Source organism: Bufo bufo, chromosome 7 (genome assembly GCF_905171765.1).
Source record: "Bufo bufo chromosome 7, aBufBuf1.1, whole genome shotgun sequence".
Classification (NCBI taxonomy): Eukaryota; Metazoa; Chordata; class Amphibia; order Anura; family Bufonidae; genus Bufo; species Bufo bufo.
The window spans coordinates 89436695-89456679 of NC_053395.1; the positions used below are offsets into that span (position 1 = coordinate 89436695).

At 43.3% G+C, this 19985-nt stretch overlaps 1 protein-coding gene across 2 annotated transcripts in view; it reads right to left on the minus strand.

Annotated features, from left to right (window-relative positions):
- The window catches only part of CAVIN2 (caveolae associated protein 2), a 136055-nt gene that overhangs the window by 39018 nt on the left and 77052 nt on the right, over positions 1 to 19985 (minus strand). The window contains exon 2 of one of the 2 annotated variants that reach the window (XM_040439365.1): positions 3844 to 3900. The exons of the other annotated variant lie outside the window; for it this stretch is intronic. Within the exon in view, the coding sequence (XP_040295299.1) occupies positions 3844 to 3900 (57 nt within the window). The remainder of the gene's footprint in view (positions 1 to 3843; positions 3901 to 19985) is intronic. 2 annotated transcript variants of the gene reach the window in all.

Sequence of the window (19985 nt, forward strand, 5' to 3'; positions counted from 1 at the left end):
TGCTATTGGGGAGGCACTGTAGGGGAAATTCTATTATTTTTGGGGACACTATACAGGGATTATTGCCTGGAGCACAATAGAGGATGTTATTATTACTGGGGGAACTCTAGGGGACAGTATAGCTGCTGTGGACACTATAGGAACATTTGGGGTAATTTATCAAACTGGTGTAAAGTAGAACTAGCTTAGTTGCCCATAGCAGCCAATCAATTTCCACCATTCATTTTTGACAGCTCTTTTGGAAATCCAGTTCTACTTTACACCAGTTTGATAAATGACTCCAATTATGTCTATTAGGGTCACTATTTTTTCAGCAGTATAGTACCTGGGGCATTGGGGGGCACAACGGGCACAGTATTGGGGGTGGCAGCAGGATGACACTGTGGGGACACCAGGATGGGGAGGTTGATGGAAAAATTTAGAAATCTAACGTGTCTGTGTTAGATAAGATGTGGCTGAAAGAATTTGCCATGGTGGTCTGGGTCAAATGGAGGAGAAGAGGAAAGAGAAGGTCTACAGACGTGGCCAAAAGTTTTGAGAATGACACAAATATTAGTTTTCACAAAGTTTGCTGCTAAACTGCTTTTAGATCTTTGTTTCAGTTGTTTCTGTGATGTAGTGAAATATAATTACACGCACTTCATACGTTTCAAAGGCTTTTATCGACAATTACATGACATTTATGCAAAGAGTCAGTATTTGCAGTGTTGGCCCTTCTTTTTCAGGACCTCTGCAATTCGACTGGGCATGCTCTCAATCAACTTCTGGGCCAATTCCTGACTGACAGCAACCTATTCTTAATCCCTTCTTGGAGTTTGTCAGAATTAGTGGGTTTTTGTTTGTCCACCCGCCTCTTGTGGATTGACCACAAGTTCTCAATGGGATTAAAATCTTGGGAGTTTCCAGGCCATGGACCCAAAATGTCAACGTTTTGGTCCCCAAGCCACTTAGTTATCACTTTTGCCTTATGGCACGGTGCTCCATCGTGCTGGAAAATTCTTTGTTCTTCACCAAACTGTTGTTGGATTGATGGAAGAAGTTGCTGTTGGAGGGTGTTTTGGTACCATTCTTTATTCATGGCTGTGTTTTTGGGCAAAATTGTGAGTGAGACCACTCCCTTGGATGAGAAGCAACCCCACACATGAATGGTCTCAGGATGCTTTACTGTTGGCATGACACAGGACTGATGGTAGCGCTCACCGTTTTTTCTCCGGACAAGCCTTTTTCCAGATGCCCCAAACAATCGGAAAGAGGCTTCATCGGAGAATATGACTTTGCTCCAGTCCTCAGCAGTCCATTCACCATACTTTCTGCAGAAGATCAATCTGTCCCTTATGTTTTTTTTGGAGAGAAGTGGCTTATTTGCTGCCCTTCTTGACACCAGGCCATCTTCCAAAAGTCTTCGCCTCACTGTGAGTGCAGATGCGCTCACACCTGCCTGCTGCCATTCCTGAGCAAGCTCTGCACTGGTGGCACTCCGATCCCGCAGCTAAATCCTCTTTAGGAGACGATCCTGGCGCTTGTTGGACTTTCTTGGACGCCCTGAAGCCTTCTTAACAAGAATTGAACCTCTTTCCTTGAAGTTCTTGATGATCCTATAAATTGTTGATTGAGGTGCAATCTTAGTAGCCACAATATCCTTGCCTGTGAAGCCATTTTTATGCAATGCAATAAAGGCTGCACGCGTTTCTTTGCAGGTCACCATGGTTAACAATGGAAGAACAATGATTTCAAGCATCACCCTCCTTTTAACATGTCAAGTCTGCCATTTTAACCCAATCGGCCTGACATAATGATCTCCAGCCTTGTGCTCGTCAACATTCTCACCTGAGTTAACAAGACGATTACTGAAATGATCTCAGCAGGTCCTTTAATGACAGCAATAAAATGCAGTGGAAAGTTTTTTTTGGGATTAAGTTCATTTTCATGGCAAAGAAGGACTATGCAATTCATCTGATCACTCTTCATAACATTCTGGAGTATATGCAAATTGCTATTATAAAAACTTAAGCAGCAACTTTTCCAATTTCAAATATTTATGTAATTCTCAAAATTTTTGGCCACGACTGTACATGACAGGAGATGTCACTGGATGTAAGAGGTATGTGGTGCTGTATTCTCCTCCATGTCTTTTTAATATATTTATATATAATCATATATAATTATATGTATTTTAAATTTGCCGACCAAATTTTTCAGTTTAGGACCCAATTTGGGGTAATTTGGGGTATTTGTTTTTGTCTGAAGATGTTATATGGCCTAGGAAGAGACTGTGGCGCTCATGAAGCACTGCAGCCTCTTCATACAAAAACTAAAAAACTAAACTAAAATGGAGGAAGGAGCCCAAGTTGGGTAGACAGCCCCGGGCCTTTCATGCACTTTATCCGCCCCTGTGTAAGAGCAGTGAGACTATGGAACTCTCTGCCTGAGGATGTGGTGATGGTGAGTTCACTTAAAGAGTTTAAGGGGGACCTGGATGTATTTCTGGAATGTAATAATAATGCAGATTATAGTTACTGTAATTCTGGTAAAAAGTTGTTGATCCAGGGAGTTAGTCTGTTTGCCTGATTGAATTTTTTCCCTAAAATAAGGAAAATTGGCTTTTACTTCATGTTTTTTTTTTTGCCTTCCTCTGGATCAACTTTGCAGCATAACAGACTGAAATGGATGGACAGATGTTTTTTTTCAACCTTAAAAACAATGTTACAATGCAAACTATGTGTTAAAGGGGCATTACCACCTGGATGTTTATTACATATGCACAGGATAAACGTCTAATAGGCGCAGGTCCAGCTTCTGGGACCCACACCTATATTGATAATGGGGGCCTAACTCGCAGTTGCTGAAAACAGAGAGGTGGCTGCATATGTGCATTTCTCTCTATTAACTTATTTGGGAGTTCAGAAAATGGGACACACATCTTTCATATATAGAAGGCAATGTACAAATGTACATTCAGAAAAAAAATGACATCAGTGTGGTGCTGCTGTTAATGTGTCCAGTCAAATACTTAAAGAGAACCTGTCACCACAAAATGCAGTGCTATCTGCAGGCACCGTGTTCTAGAGCAGGAGGAGCTGAGCACATTGATATATAGTTTTATGGGACAACATTCAGTAAATCTTGGAATCTATACATTTAAATGTCTGCTTTTGCTAACTTCAGTTGTACACAGAGAGGTGTTCCCTGTGTATGTATAGAGACATAGCTGTCAGTCACTGATAACTGTACACAGGGGAGGTGTTATCAGTGATTGATAGCATTCCCTGGGTAACTGTGTATACAGAGATAGCTGTCAGTCACTGATAACTGTACACAGGGGAGGTGTTATCAGTGATTGATAGCATTCTCTGTGTAACAGTGTATACAGAGATATCTATCAGTCGCTGATAGCTGTACACAGAGGAGGTGTTATTAGTGATTAATAGCATTCCCTGTGTAGCTGTGTATACAGAGATAGCTGTGAGTCACTGATAATTGTACACAGAGGAGGTGTTATCAGTGATTTATAGCATTCTCTGTGTAACTCTTATACAGACATAGCTACCAGTCACTGATAGCTGTACACAGAGGAGGTGTTATTAGTGCTTGATAGCATTCCCTGTGTAACTGTGTATACAGAGATTGCTGTGAATCACTGCTGTGAATCTTACACAGAGGAGGTGTTATCAGTGATTGATAGTATTCCCTGTGCAACTGTTATACAGAGATAGCTGTCAGTCACTGATAGCTGTACACAGAGGAGGTGTTATTAGTGATTAGTAAGGCGGCAATTTTTTTTTTACACTAAGCCCAATGCATGGCTACACTCACCCAGTCCTAACTAATAAAATCTGGTCCTACCTCACTCAGAATGTTGCTGGAGTTGGCATGATGTCCATTGGATCTGGAATAAGGTCCCTGCAGTGATAGAAAAAAAGAATAATCACATAAGGAAGGAATGGTGACTGCACCTGTGAAATCACCAGCGGGGGCGCTGTGCTGGTCCTGTAAGACTGAGCCATGCCAATGTATAGCAGGGTAATCTAGGACATTTCCCCTAAGTGCTACCACACAGTACTAATGCCCACATTGTGGCAACACACAGTAATTAAGCCCACCTCGTGGCTTCTTTACAAAACTTATGTCCTCCTTGTGGCCCCTCACAGCAGCTATACCCACCTTTGTTCCTGTCACAGTAGTTATGCCCACTTTTGTGCCCCCTCACAGTAGTTATACAAAATATGCCCCCCCCCACAGTAGTTTTGGCCAGATATGTGCCCCCTCACAGTAGTTATGGCCAGATATGTGCCCCCTCACAGTAGATATGCCCAGATATGGGCCCCCTTACAGTAGTTATGGCCAGATACGTGCCCCCTCACAGATATGCCAGATATGTGCCCCCTCAAAGTAGTTATTCCCCAATATGTGTCCCCTCACAGTAGTTATGCCCCAATATGTGCCCCCTCACAGTAGTTATGCCCCAATATGTACCCCCTCACAGTAGTTATGCCAGATATGTGCTCCCTCAAAGTAGTTATGGCCAAATATGTGCCCCCATTACAGTAGTTATGCCAGATTGTGCCCCCTCACAGTAGTTATGCCAGATTAAGTGCCCCCTCACAGTAGTTATGTCTTCATATGTGCCACCTCATAGTAGTTATGCCCACATGTGCCCCCTCACAGTAGTTATGCCCAGATATGTGCTCCCTCACAGTAGTTATGCCCACATATGTGCCCCCTCACATTAGTTATTCCCACATATGTGCCCCCTCACAGTAGTTATGCCCACATATGTGCCTCTCACAGTAGTTATGCCCACATATATGCCCCTTCACAGTAGTTATGCCAGATTAGGTGCCCCCTCAAAGTAGTTATGGCAGATTAGGTAGTTATGGTAGTAGTTATTTTGCCCCCATTAAAAATTATTCTGCCCCCATTAAAAATGCCTTTTGTGCCCCCTCACTCTAGTTGTGGCCCCCCTTTTACCTCCAGTCTGCAGCTTTGTGGGGGAAAAAAAAACCACATACTTACCTTCTTCCCCGATGACGCGCTCCCACACTCACATCACGCTGCTGGCTGTGCTGGAGGCTGATTCCCAGACTTGCAGAGCTCCTCCCATAGCCAGCAGCGCCATGTGCAGCCTGCAGGGGGATCGCCAGAGCTCAGAAGAAAAGTGAAGCAGGGAGCGGAGAGGGATCCCTGCTTCACTCTGAAGACAACAGACCGGCAGTGACAAGAAGTGCCGGGTGAGTGCGCGAGCCCCCCTTGCCTCGGCGCCCGGGGTGCATATTATACATGTTTGAAGTGCCCTCTGATGGGGCCCAGCATTTTCACTATACTTCATGCAGGGCCCCGTCAGAGCACCCCTATTACATGTGAGTGCAGCGGGCCCCCTCCTCCCACCGGACCCGGTCACGGTCGCACCCTCTGCGACCGCGATCGTTATGCCCCTGGAGATAGGGGTCATTCACTGATAGCTGCTCACAGAGGAGGTGTTATCAGTGATTGATAGCATTCCCTGTGTAACTCTGTATACAGAGATAACTGTACATGGAGGTGGTCTTAAGTATAGAAAGAGCAGAAGTTTAAATACGGTAATGTAAATTATGAGTTTTGCTTAATCTTTTCCCACAAAATATGTATCAATCTACTCATCTTCTCCTGCTCTATAACATGCTGTCTCCAGACTGCACTGCACTTGTCCAAGCTGAGCTAAATAAACTAAATGTCAGTCAGTAAGCTTTACTTCCATTGGAGATAAAATGAGATATAAAGCCAGTTCAAAACATTGTTACCCTTTTGCTCATCAGTGTAGTCTCCACCGACCAGATCTGGGAGAACTGCAAATGAAAGATGTAGCATACACAGGAGAAAATTGATAAAAATGCCAGATACAAGCCATATAGAGGCCAGAAAGTGCTATTACTCATGTACACATAGTGTTGAGTGCGAATATTCGAATCGCAAATTTTAATCGCAAATATCACCACTTCGAGAATTCGCGAATATTTAGAATATAGTGCTATATATTCATATTCACGAATATGCTAATTGCGAATTTATTGTGAATATCGGCACTTAGAAACATCCCTAGCAACCAATAGGAAAGTTGCCTACCCCTTAGTGTTGATCGCGAATATTCTAATCGCAAATTTTTATCGCAAATATATTACATAGCCGATTTTCGCAATCAAGTAAATAATGAATGGAGTTCACGAATTTTAGAATTTGCGAATTTATGGCGAATATTCGGCCAAAAATTCACAAATAATCGCGAATTCGAATATTGCTTATGCCGCTCATCACTATGTACACATTCTGTACTACTGATTAATGCTAAGTTTGTTGAACGGTTAGGTATGCTTTAAAGGGAATGTGTAGCCAAAATTATTTTCTTTCAATAAAAACTAGATAGCAACAAATATCCTTTTGTTTTATTTTCAAATTGCAGAGTTTCTTAATCAAATTTTAAACATGATTATGGGGGCGGCCATCTTGCTTGATGTGTTCTTAACAGCATTTAGAGATGTTCTTTATAGCAGCCCCATGGTCCATAGACACAATGGAGAAGAGCTACAGATGTGCCCACACTTAAATGATCACTTATCTCAACATGCCCTGAGATTTGTGTCACGAAATTACGTTATATCTAAATTGGATAAATTGCAATACAACGTTGAGACACCAGGTGGCGCATTGTGTTACTAGCTAAATACCTGAACTTAAGGTAAAGACCTGGTAATGGAATTACAATTTGTCTTACATTTAACATATATGAAATATGGATGTTTTTTTTTTACTGTGCAAAGATTACCATATATTTTGACCTGTGCCATTGTTCACTACAATTCTATATGCCGTATACTATGGATTTAGATACACTTGGTGTCAGTATACAGTGCTAGTCTAGTATTATATTTATTATATTCAAAATAACGCACACCAACCACAGTATTATGCAGAGATTATTATAAACTTTTAACAGTCCCATTACATGTTACAAATGTATATAATACAATTCAGACACATTGGGTGTCAGTATATACCGCAATTTTTGCATGACATTTAAAATACTTATTGATTATTGATTGTCTGCTGAGCTGTGTATCTAATCCTGCCATGTGTGATACTGACTGCAGAGTTGTGTGTCTAAGCCTATTGTGTTTGATACTGTCTGCTAAGTTGTGTATCTAATCCTATTATGTGTGATACTGCCTGATGAGTTGTGTATTTAATCATATCATGTGTGATAATGTCTGCCGAGCGATGTATCTAATCTAATCCTGTGTGATGCTGTCTGCTGAGCTATGTATCTAATCTAATCCTGTGTGATGCTGTCTGCTGAGCTATGTATCTAATCCTATCATGTGTGATACTGTCTGCAGAGTTGTGTGTCTAAGCCTATTGTGTTTGATACTGTCTGCTGAGTTGTGTATCTAATCCTATCATGTGTGATACTGTCTGCTCAGCTGTATATCTAATCCTATAATGTGTGATACTATCTGCTCAGCTGTGTATCTAATCCTATTATGTGTGATACTGCCTGTTGAGTTGTGTATCTAGTCATATCATGTGTGATAATGTCTGCTGAGTGGTGTATCTAATCCTATTATGTGTGATACTGCCTGCTAAGATGCGTATCTAATCCTATTATGTGTGATACTGCCTGATGAGTTGTGTATCTAATCATATCATGTGTGATACTGTCTGCTGAGCGGTGTATCTAATCCTATCATGTGTGATACTGTCTGCAGAGTCGTGTGTCTAAGCCAATTGTGTTTGATACTGTCTGCTAAGCTGCGTAACTAATCCTATCATGTGTGATACTGTCTGCTGATCTGGATATCTAATACTACCATGTGTGATACTATCTGCTGAACTGTGTATCTAATCCTATCATGTGTGATACTGTCTGAAGAGTCGTGTGTGTCTAAGCCTATTGTGTTTGATACTGTCTGCTGAGCTGTGTATCTAACCCTATCATGTGTGATACAGTCTGCAGAGTCGTGTATCTAAGCCAATTGTGTGTGATAGTGCCTGCTGAGTTGTGTTTCTAATCCTAGCATGTGTGATACTGTCTGCTCAGCTGTGTATCTAATCCTATCATGTGTGATATTGTTTGCAGAGTTGTGTATCTACTCCTTTTCTGTGTGATACTGTCTGCTGAGCTGTGTTTTTAATCCTACCTTGTGTGATATTGTCTATGAAGCTATTCCATGTATCTGTAGAGAGTGTTATACAGATACAGAGATAAGGAGCTCTGCTCTGTTTACATACTGCTGAGAAAAGAGAGGTGGGTGAGGTGCTGATGGATTTCAGAAGTCCCTGTATTTCCCTGTCTTGTGGATGATGCCTGATTACAAGTTAAATAAGTTATAGAAGCCGATTCATGTTTCTATTGGAAAACATAACAAAACATTCTTAGGCCCCTTGCAGACGAGCGTGTCTGGATGCGTTGCGTCTGTGATCAGGGAAAATCGTGCGAGTGCGTACGCAATTTCAGTCAGTTTTGACTGCGATTGCATTGCTCAGTTTTGCACGCGCGTGAAAAAAAACTGTATGTGGTACCCAGACCCGAACCCGGACTTCTTCACCGAAGTTCAGATTGGGTTAGGTGTTCAGTAGATTTTATTATTTTCCCTTATAACATGGTTATAAGGGAAAATAATAGCATTCTTAACACAGAATGCTTACTAAAATGTGGCTTGAGGGGTTAAAAAATAAATAAAAATTAACTCACCTTATCCACTTGTTCGCACAGCCGGCATCGTCTTCTTTCTTCTTCTTCTTTCAGGACCTACCAAAAGACCTTTGATTATGTAATTGCGCTCACCATGTGGTGAGTGCGGTGACGTCAGTGCAGGTCCTGCTGAATGAAGATAGAAAATTCTATCTTCAAAGGTCCTTTGGCAGGTCCTGAAAGAAGAAGAAAAAAGACGATGCCCGTTGCGCGAACAAGTGGATAAGGTGAGTTTTTTATTTATTTTTTAACCCCTCAAGCCACATTTTAGTAAGCATTCTGTATTAAGAATGCTATTAGTTTCCCTTATAACTATGTTATAAGGGAAAATAATACAGTGAATTTACTTTAATGGGGTCCGGGGTTGCTCATCGCTATCATCTCCTAGCAACCATGCGTGAAAATCGCACTGCATCCGCACTTGCTTGCGGATGCTTGCGATTTTCACGCATCCCTATTAATTTCTATGGGGCCTGCGTTGTGTGAAAAACGCAGAATATAGAACATGCTGCGATTTTTCGCCCGTGTGAAAGGGGCCTTATTGTCTTGGGTCCCTAAGGTGGTGCTTACTTTTAGAAAGGAAAAAAAACTAAAAATTTCCACAGAGCACTACATGCCACTGGTTTTGTCCCCCTTACATTTTTTTTTTTCGGTTCGGACCTTCACCCAGTGGCAGACCCAGTTATGTGGTCCTTTAGAAAAAATGCTTGAGTACTCCTGATTCAGGGTTTAATTATTAATAAACTTTAAATTATGGGTTTAATGCAGAAAATGATAATTGCACCATTTTCATTTACAACATTTCCCAATCCCAATGAATTACAATGGTGCAGCTGTAGTCCAGGACCACATCATGGACCTAGGTCTGCCCTTTACTCTTCCATGACTAACATGAAAAGCTTTAGTGATACAGAATGTTACATGCCAGTGGCATGGCCTTTCTTTTCTATCACTAATGGAAGGACTTTATACAGATGATCAATGTAATTGTTGCATTGTTGTACAGTTAGGACATCATCAAAGAACTTAAGTATCCCATCAATCAACTCCTGCTTAGTCCTTGGCTTTTTTTCTGACCTTATAAATCTCCTGGAATTCCATACAGGTTTAGTAGACCGCCACGGGCAATGCTGGACCTACCCATAAATGACATCCGTGCCTTCTCTGGGAGAGCTGTACCTGACATTCCTCTGACTGTCATCCCCCCAGAACTGTCCGAATTATTGTTTGCCACAAGTCACGGACAGCTGCATCGTTTTGCACAAGCAATCTTCCAAGAGCATGTGCCCCATGCGATGTACCTGACCTGGGTCAAGACTGTTAACTTTGATGGCAGTCGGGCAAAGAGAGCTCTGCCCAGCAACTTGAAGGAGGATATTTTATCCAGATGCCGGAATAGGCAGTATCCGAACAGAGATTGGCATTATCCGTGACACCTTGAATGCCTTGCTACGGGTGCCCAGAGTCCAGCCATGGAAGAGCCATAAAGAACTACTAGCATCCCAGCAGCCATTGGGACGTTTCATTCCCTTTCCAGCTGTATTTCACTTTATAAATTTGACAGTCTGAGAAAGTTGCAAGTTATTAGATTCTGTAAATTAACAGTTTTATTGTGTGAAAAGACATTACACAAGAATGTTTTGAAGCAAGTTTTTTGTTAAACAAACAGCATTTCTGCCATGCTACATACAAGCACTTGCCCATTGCAAATTTAAGGCTACTTTCACACCTGCGTTAGGTGCTGATCCGCACCTATAAATGCAAACGATGGTATCCGTTCAGAACGGATCCGTCTGCATTCTATGTAAAAAAAAGTCTAAGTCTAAGTCTAATTGTTAGTCAGACGGATCCGTACTGACTTTACATTAAAAGTCAATGGGGGACAGATCCGTTTGCAATTGCACCATATAGTGTCAACATCAAACGGATCCGTCCCCATTGACTTAGTCAAGACAGATCCGTTTGGCTCCGCACGGCCAGGCGGACCCCATAATGCTTCAAGCAGCGTTTTGGTGTCCACCTCCAGAGCGGAATGGAGGCAGAACGTAGCCAAACTGATGCATTCTGAACGGATCCGCATCCATTCAGAATGCATGGGGCTAAACTGATCCGTTTGGGGCCGCTTGTGAGAGCCCTGAAACGGATCTCACAGGCGGACACCGAAACGCTGGTGTGAAAGTAGCCTAATGTATATTGTGTGGTCATACAGAATGTACTTAGATTTGGGTTTTATATTTTAATTGTAAAGTAAAAATATGACTGCAGGCACAATGAACACAGAAGGACAGTAAATTAAATAATATAGCAAAAGGTATAAAAAATTTACTTTACAATCAGAAGTGTAAAATACAACTTTGGGACTGAGTGATTTAACCCTTTCCCAATCTATTCTATATGGGGAGGAGCGATGACATTAGTGTTTGCTCCTCCCAATACAATGAAGTAGATCGCTACATGTAATAGCAGCAATCTTCTTCAATAACGACCAACGCAACGATGCCCAAGTAATAATATCACCATAGTGCCCTCAGTATTTATAATGCCGCCCCTGTAGGTCCACATGTAGTTCTAATGCCCTCTGCAGTTATAACTGCCCTGTACTGTGCCCTGTATTATAATGCCCCCTGAAGTGTCTGTGTATATATATATATATAGACATTTGGAAGAAAAAGTATGTGAACCCTTTGGAATGATATGGATTTCTGCACAAATTGGTCATAAAATGTGATCTGATCTTCATCTAAGTCACAACAATAGACAATCACAGTCTGCTTAAACTAATAACACACAAAGAATTAAATGTTACCATGTTTTTATTGAACACACCATGTAAACATTCACAGTGCAGGTGGAAAAAGTATGTGAACCCCTAGACTAATGACATCTCTAAGAGCTAATTGGAGTGAGGTGTCAGCCAACTGGAGTCCAATCAATGATATGAGATTGGAGGTGTTGGTTACAGCTGCCCTGCCCTATAAAAAACACACACCAGTTCTGGGTTTGCTTTTCACAAGAAGCATTGCCTGATGTGAATGATGCCTCACACAAAAGAGCTCTCAGAAGACCTACGATTAAGAATTGTTGACTTGCATAAAGATGAAAAGGGTTATAAAAGTATTTCCAAAAGCCTTGCTGTTCATCAGTCCACAGTGAGACAAATTGTCTATAAATGGAGAAAGTTCAGCACTGCTGCTACTCTCCCTAGGAGTGACCGTCCTGTAAAAATGACTGCAAGAGCACAGCGCAGACTGCTCCATGAGGTGAAGAAGAATCCTAGTGTGTCAGCTAAAGACTTACAAACGTCTCTGGCATATGCTAACATCCCGGTTAGCGAATCTACGATACGTAAAACACTAAACAAGAATGGATTTCATGGAAGGATACCACAGAGGAAGACACTGCTGTCCAAAAAAAACCATTGCTGCACGTTTACAGTTTGCACAAGAGCACCTGGATGTTCCACAGCAGTACTGGCAAAATATTCTGTGGACAGATTCTACCAAAGTTGAGTTGTTTGGAAGAAACACACAACACAATGTGTGGAGAAAAATAGGCACAGCACACCAACATCAAAACCTCATCCCAACTGTGAAGTATGGTGGTGGGGGCATCATGATTTGGGTCTGCTTTGCTGCGTCAGGGCCAGGATGGATTGCTATCATCGAAGGAAAAATTAATTCCTAAGTTTATCAAGACATTTTGCAGGAGAATTTAAGGCCGTCTGTACACCAGCTGAAGCTCAACAGAAGATGGGTGTTTCAACAGGACAACCCAAAGCATAGAAGTAAATCAACAACAGAATGGCTTAAACAGAAGAAAATACGCCTTCTGGAGTGGCCCAGTCAGAGTCCTGACCTCAACCCGATTGAGATGCTGTGGCATGACCTCAAGAAAGCGATCCACACCAGACATCCCAAGAATATTGCTGAACTGAAACAGTTCTGTAAAGAGGAATGGTCAAGAATTACTCCTGACCGTTGTGCACGTCTGATCTGCAACTACAGGAAACGTTTGGTCGAAGTTATTGCTGCCAAAGGAGGTTCAACCAGTTATTAAATCCAAGGGTTCACATACTTTTTTCACCTGCACTGTGAATGTTTACATGGTATGTTCAATAAAAACATGGTAACATTTAATTCTTTGTGTGTTATTAGTTTAAGAAGACTGTGATTGTCTATTGTTGTGACTTAGATGAAGATCAGATCACATTTTATGACCAATTTGTGCAGAAATCCATATCATTCCAAAGGGTTCACATACTTTTTCTTGCAACTGATTATATATATATATATATATATATATATATTTAATGGCTCCAGTGCTTAATGCTCCTCCATTTCCACCAGTAGTACCAGTATATAATCCTCCTTCGACCTCCCTCCTCATATTGAGTGCTTTGCCAATAAATATATATTGACCACCCTGTATTGCCAATGAAGAATTCCCCCTTCAAAACAGACAAGAATAGAACAGGTTCTATATTCTTGAGGGGGGGGGGGGGGGGGCACAAAACAGACATTCAGATGCAGGCAGCACTTGGTGCTGTCCACATCTTTTTTGCCCCCATTGAAATGAATGGGTCCTCAAAAAATGTAGATCAGATGCAGACCAAAAATATGGTCATGTAAATGCGCTAAGGCTAAATACACAAAGTTTTTTGGATGAGTATTTGAAGCAGACCTGCCTACAAAAATGGATTGGAAAGGAATTAGAAACATACAGTAAAGGAAGGATTTCTACTTCTGGCTTTGGCTGAACATCGCCCGTGCTTAGCCCTGGTATGTTAGCATTTAGCATTAAAGTGTCACGGCTGAGGATGGGGAAAACCCTCAGCCGTGCGATGCCACGAGATGTTAGTGGCTGCTCGGCCAGGACAACAGAATAAGGGAGCAGGTTACCTCCTAATGCATCCCTAATCTGACCCTAACTCCTAGCTGCATGAGCCGACCTTGAAGGTAGGAGGGCTCATGCTCAGGAACCTCGGGTCCCTACTCACCCTCTGCCGATCCCTGAACTAGGAGCTGGGTAGACCACCTGTTCCTCCTGGATACGGAGAAACTGGAGTCTAAACTGGCCGGGCTGCAAAGGGAACAGAAACAGACATATGGCAATGTCAGGTAAGTGCAACTAGTACCACACCTACCTGCCACAGACACAGAGCCTGGAACCCAAGTATAAGTGCTGCTGTCCACAACAACACAAGAGACAGAGCACACACCACACAGGAACCCAGGAAACCATACGCTGCAATAAATAAGCATAACACAAACACATCTTCATAACATCGTGTATCACAATTTATGACAACAAGGGTGGCCCTCACTGGCAGATGGAATAAGGGACCAGGAGGGTGCCTCCAGCTTACAAACAAGGCTGGAGTACCCCTCAGACATCAGGTCTCAACTGAGGCTTTGAAGCCCAAGTAGCCACACCCACACAGACACACCCAGTGGACCCACACTAGGAAGGGAATTAACCCTTCTCACACCAGGGAAACATAACAGCAACTTAAAGGGAAAGTGCACACAACTCAAACCCTGTGCACACCAAACAGGGAATGTGCACACATTTAAAGGCAGGTTGCCAGGTGCAACCGCATGCACATCACAGCAAGCTACCCAGCACCAGCTCAGGCTGCCAAACTGCAATACAACCACATGTTGCCAGCGGCAACCACAAGTGAGGCAACATACTAGCGGCCCTCACCTGTGGTTGAACAATCAAACCAGACCGCAGGCAACAGCATGCGGATACAGGAGTCACAACCATAAAATACTGATTGAGGGGCGCAATATACCTGCTTCCAAAAAATATTGATTAAGGGGTTCTATATACCACAAAATATTGATTAACCACCTCAGCCCCCATGGCTTAAACACCCTGAAAGACCAGGCCACTTTTTACACTTCTGACCTACACTACTTTCACCGTTTATTGCTCGGTCATGCAACTTACCACCCAAATGAATTTTACCTCCTTTTCTTCTCACTAATAGAGCTTTCATTTGGTGGTATTTCATTGCTGCTGACATTTTTACATTTTTTGTTATTAATCGAAATTTAACGATTTTTTTGCAAAAAAATGTCATTTTTCACTTTCAGTTGTAAAATTTTGCAAAAAAACGACATCCATATATAAATTTTTCTCTAAATTTATTGTTCTACATGTCTTTGATAAAAAAAAAATGTTTGGGTAAAAAAAAAAAATGGTTTGGGTAAAAGTTATAGCGTTTACAAACTATGGTACAAAAATGTGAATTTCCGCTTTTTGAAGCAGCTCTGACTTTCTGAGCACCTGTCATGTTTCCTGAGGTTCTACAATGCCCAGACAGTTCAAACACCCCACAAATGACCCCATTTTGGAAAGTAGACACCCTAATGTATTCGCTGATGGGCATAGTGAGTTCATAGAACTTTTTATTTTTTGTCACAAGTTAGCGGAAAATGATGATTTTTTTTCTTTTTTTTTTTTTTTTCTTACAAAGTCTCATATTCCACTAACTTGTGACAAAAAATAAAAACTTCCATGAACTCACTATGCCCATCAGCGAATACCTTGGGATGTCTTCTTTCCAAAATGGGGTCACTTGTGGGGTAGCTATACTGCCCTGGCATTTTAGGGGCCCAAATGTGTGGTAAGGAGTTTGAAATCAAATTCTGTAAAAAATGGCTGGTGAAATCCGAAAGGTGCTCTTTGGAATGTGGGCCCCTTTGCCCACCTAGGCTGCAAAAAAGTGTCACACATGTGGTATCTCCGTATTCAGGAGAAGTTAGGGAATGTGTTTTGGGGTGTCATTTTACATATACCCATGCTGGGTGAGAGAAATATCTTGGCAAAAGACAACTTTGTATAAAAAAATGGTAAAAGTTGTCTTTTGCCAAGATATTCCTCTCACCCAGCATGGGTATATGTAAAATGACACCCCAAAACACATTCCCCAACTTCTCCTGAATACGGAGATACCACATGTGTGACACTTTTTTGCAGCCTAGGTGGGCAAAGGGGCCCATATTCCAAAGAGCACCTTTCGGATTTCACCGGTCATTTTTTACACATTTTGATTTCAAACTCCTTACCACACATTTGGGCCCCTAGAATGCCAGGGCAGTATAACTACCCCACAAGTGACCCCATTTTGGAAAGAAGACACCCCAAGGTATTTCGTGATGGGCATAGTGAGTTCATGGAAGTTTTTATTTTTTGTCACAAGTTAGTGGAATATGAGACTTTGTAAGAAAAAAAAAAAAATAAAATCATAATTTTCCGCTAACTTGTGACAAAAAATATAAAATTCTAGGAACTCGCCATGCCCCTCACGGAATACCTTGGGGTGTCTTCTTTCCAAAATGGGGTCACTTGTGGGGTAGTTATACTGCCCTGGCATTTTCCAGGGGCCCTAATGTGTGGTAAGTAGGTAAATGACCTGTGAAATCCTAAAGGTGCTCTTTGGAATGTGGGCCCCTTTGCCCACCTAGGCTGCAAAAAAGTGTCACACATGTGGTATCACCGTATTCAGGAGAAGTTGTGGAATGCGTTTTGGGGTGTCATTTTACATATACTCATGCTGGGTGAGAGAAATATCTCGGCAAAAGACAACTTTTCCCATTTTTTTATACAAAGTTGGCATTTGACCAAGATATTTATCTCACCCAGCATGGGTATATGTAAAATGACACCCCAAAACACATTGCCCAACTTCTCCTGAGTACGGCGATACCACATGTGTGACACTTTTTTGCAGCCTAGATGCGCAAAGGGGCCCACATTCATTTCATGAGGGCATTTTTAGACATTTGGATCCCAGACTTCTTCTCACGCTTTAGGGCCCCTAGAATGCCAGGGCAGTATAAATACCCCACATGTGACCCCATTTTGGAAAGAAGACACCCCAAGGTATTCAATGAGGGGCATGGCGAGTTCATAGAAATTAAATTTTTTTGGCACAAGTTAGCAGAAATTGATTATTTTATTTTTTTTCTCACAAAGTCTCCCTTTCCGCTAACTTGGGACAAAAATTTCAATCTTTCATGGACTCAATATGCCCCTCACGGAATACCTTGGGGTGTCTTCTTTCCGAAATGGGGTCACATGTGGGGTATTTATACTGCCCTGGCATTCTAGGGGCCCTAAAGCGTGAGAAGAAGTCTGGAATATAAATGTCTAAAAATTTTTACGCATTTGGATTCCGTGAGGGGTATGGTGAGTTCATGTGAGATTTTATTTTTTGACACAAGTTAGTGGAATATGAGACTTTGTAAGAAAAAAAATTATAATTTCCGCTAACTTGGGCCAAAAAAATTTCTGAATGTAGCCTTACAGGGTGGTGATCAATGACAGGGGGGTGAACAATGACAGGGGGGTGATCAGAGAGTCTATATGGGGTGATCACCACAGTCATTGATCACGCCCCTGTAAGGCTCCATTCAGACGTCCGTGTGCGTTTTGCGGATCGATCCATCTATCAGTGGATCCGTAAAAATCATGCGGACGTCTGAATGGAGCTTTACAGGGGTGTGATCAATGACAGGGGGGTAATCAATGACAGGGGGATGATCAGGGAGTCTATATGGGGTGATCACCACAGTCATTGATCACGCCCCTGTAAGGCTCCATTCAGACGTCCGTATGCGTTTTGCGGATCCGATCCATCTATCAGTGGATCCGTAAAAATCATGCGGACGTCTGAATGGAGCTTTACAGGGGTGTGATCAATGACAGGGGGGTAATCAATGACAGGGGGGTGATCAGGGAGTCTATATGGGGTGATCACCACAGTCATTGATCACGCCCCTGTAAGTCTCCATTCAGACGTCCGTATGCATTTTGCGCATCCGATCCATCTATCAGTGGATCCGTAAAAATCATGCGGACGTCTGAATGGAGCTTTACAGGGGTGTGATCAATGACAGGGGGGTGATCAGGGAGTCTATATGGGGTGATCACCACAGTCATTGATCACGCCCCTGTAAGGCTCCATTCAGACGTCCGTGTGCGTTTTGCGGATCCGATCCATCTATCAGTGGATCCGTAAAAATCATGCGGACGTCTGAATGGAGCTTTACAGGGGTGTGATCAATGACAGGGGGGTAATCAATGACAGGGGGGTGATCAGGGAATCTATATGGGGTGATCACCACAGTCATTGATCACGCCCCTGTAAGGCTCCATTCAGACGTCCGTGTGCGTTTTGCGGATCCGATCCATCTATCAGTGGATCCGTAAAAATCATGCGGACGTCTAAATGGAGCTTTACAGGGGGGTGATCAATGACAGGGGGGGTAATCAATGACAGGGGGGTGATCAGGGAGTCTATATGGGGTGATCAGGGGTGATCAAGGGTGAATAAGGGGTTAATAAGTGACAGGGGGGGTGTAGTGTAGTGTGGTGCTTAGTGCAACATATTACTGAGCTACCTGTGTCCTCTGGTGGTCGATCCAAACAAAGGGGACCACCAGAGGACCAGGTAGCAGGTATATTAGACGCTGTTATCAAAACAGCGTCTAATATACCTGTTAGGGGTTAAAAAAAATCACATCTCCAGCCTGCCAGCGAACGATCGCCGCTGGCAGGCTGGAGATCCACTCTCTTACCTTCCGTTCCTGTGAGCGCGCGCAGAAATCTCGTGTCTGCGAGAGGACCCGCCGGCGCGTCCAGTCGGAATGAATCAACCACCTCCAGGACGCGTCGCTGCGTACGGCGGTCCAGAGGTGTTTAAGGGGTTCTATATTACTGCTTCCACAAAATACTGATTGAGGGGTGCAATATATCTGCTTCCACCAAATATTGATTGATGCCTGTGATACATCTGCTTCCACAAAATACTGATTAAGGGGTTTGATATACCGGCTTCCACCAAATACTGATTGAGGTCTGCGATATACCTGCTTCCACAAATACTGCTCTTCTCTAGGGACTTTGGCACAGGGTCATTTTGAAAATAACAGGCAGAGGAAGAGGCAGGCCATTCCGCAGGGGTGGCAGGGGTTGGGCAGGTGCAGCAGGCCGGTGCCTAGGTGGGAAATTAGAGAAGATGCGTGGGATTACGTCAAAGGACGCACAAGAGTTGGATTGAGTGGCTTACTCATACTTCCACTTCTGCACGCTCCTCACCCTCTGTATCTGCATCTATCTCACTCTCTGCTGTGTGCACCCCCAAAGACACCATCACCACCATAGCCACTCCACTCGAGTCAGAGGAATTATTTTCCCATCCATTCCCAGACCTAACCGATGCGCAGCCATTCTTGGCATCAGATGAGGAAGAGGAGGTAGCAACGGCCGCCACCCAGCGGTCTGACGACAGTACCCAGATCAGCCCAAGGAGTGTGGTCCCCGCTGTTGCTGCCTACTCTGAGATCTCTAATGTCAGTGGTGGTGAAGGTGACGATGATAATGTGTCGATGGACTTCACGTGGGGGTCAACATTCGTTGCCCAAGTGTTCGAGCTTAAAAAATTGATGACGCCGGATAACCCTCTTGCCCAACGGCTGACAGCTGGCTTTTCGGAACTGCTAGCCCGCCTTCTACTGCCGTATAAACTGATGGACTTGGAGGCCTTTAGAAAATTTGTGGCCACACTCCTGGCGCTCCACGTCCTGCCTCTTCTCCTTCTCCTCTCTCCTCCCATTTGTCCTCCACTCCACCTTCCACCTTGACGTTGTTGCGTTCATCTGGCACAAGGCAGACTTCCGTTGCCCAAGTGTTCAAGCGTAAAAAGTTGATGACGTCGGATAACCCTCTTGCCCAACGGCTGACCACTGGCTTTTCGGAACTGCTAGCCCGCCATCTACTGCCGTATAAACTGATGGACTTGGTCCATCAGAAAATTTGTGGCCATTGGCACACCGCAATGAAAAATCCCTGGAAGGAAATATTTCTCCCAGAAGGGCATCCCAGAGCTATATGGCCACATTCAGCGGCAAGTTAATATATCTCGGGCACACAGTGTCGCTGCCAAGATACATCTGACCACAGACACGTGGTCTAGCAAACACAGGCAGGGAAGGTACATAACTTTTACTGTCCCCTGGGTGAACCATCTGACGGCCATCAAGCATGTAACCCGTGCCACCCGTGTGGATTTGGTGTTACCGCCACGGATTGCATGCAGGCCTGCCTCTCCTTCTCCTCCATCCTCTGTCTCCTCCTCTACTGATTCCTTCTTTTCCACTGCTACCGCCTCTTCCACTGCACCCCTCAAGCTCCCCAGAACCTATTCGAAGTGCCAGGTGAGACGTTGCCATGCTGTGCTGCGGCTGTTGTG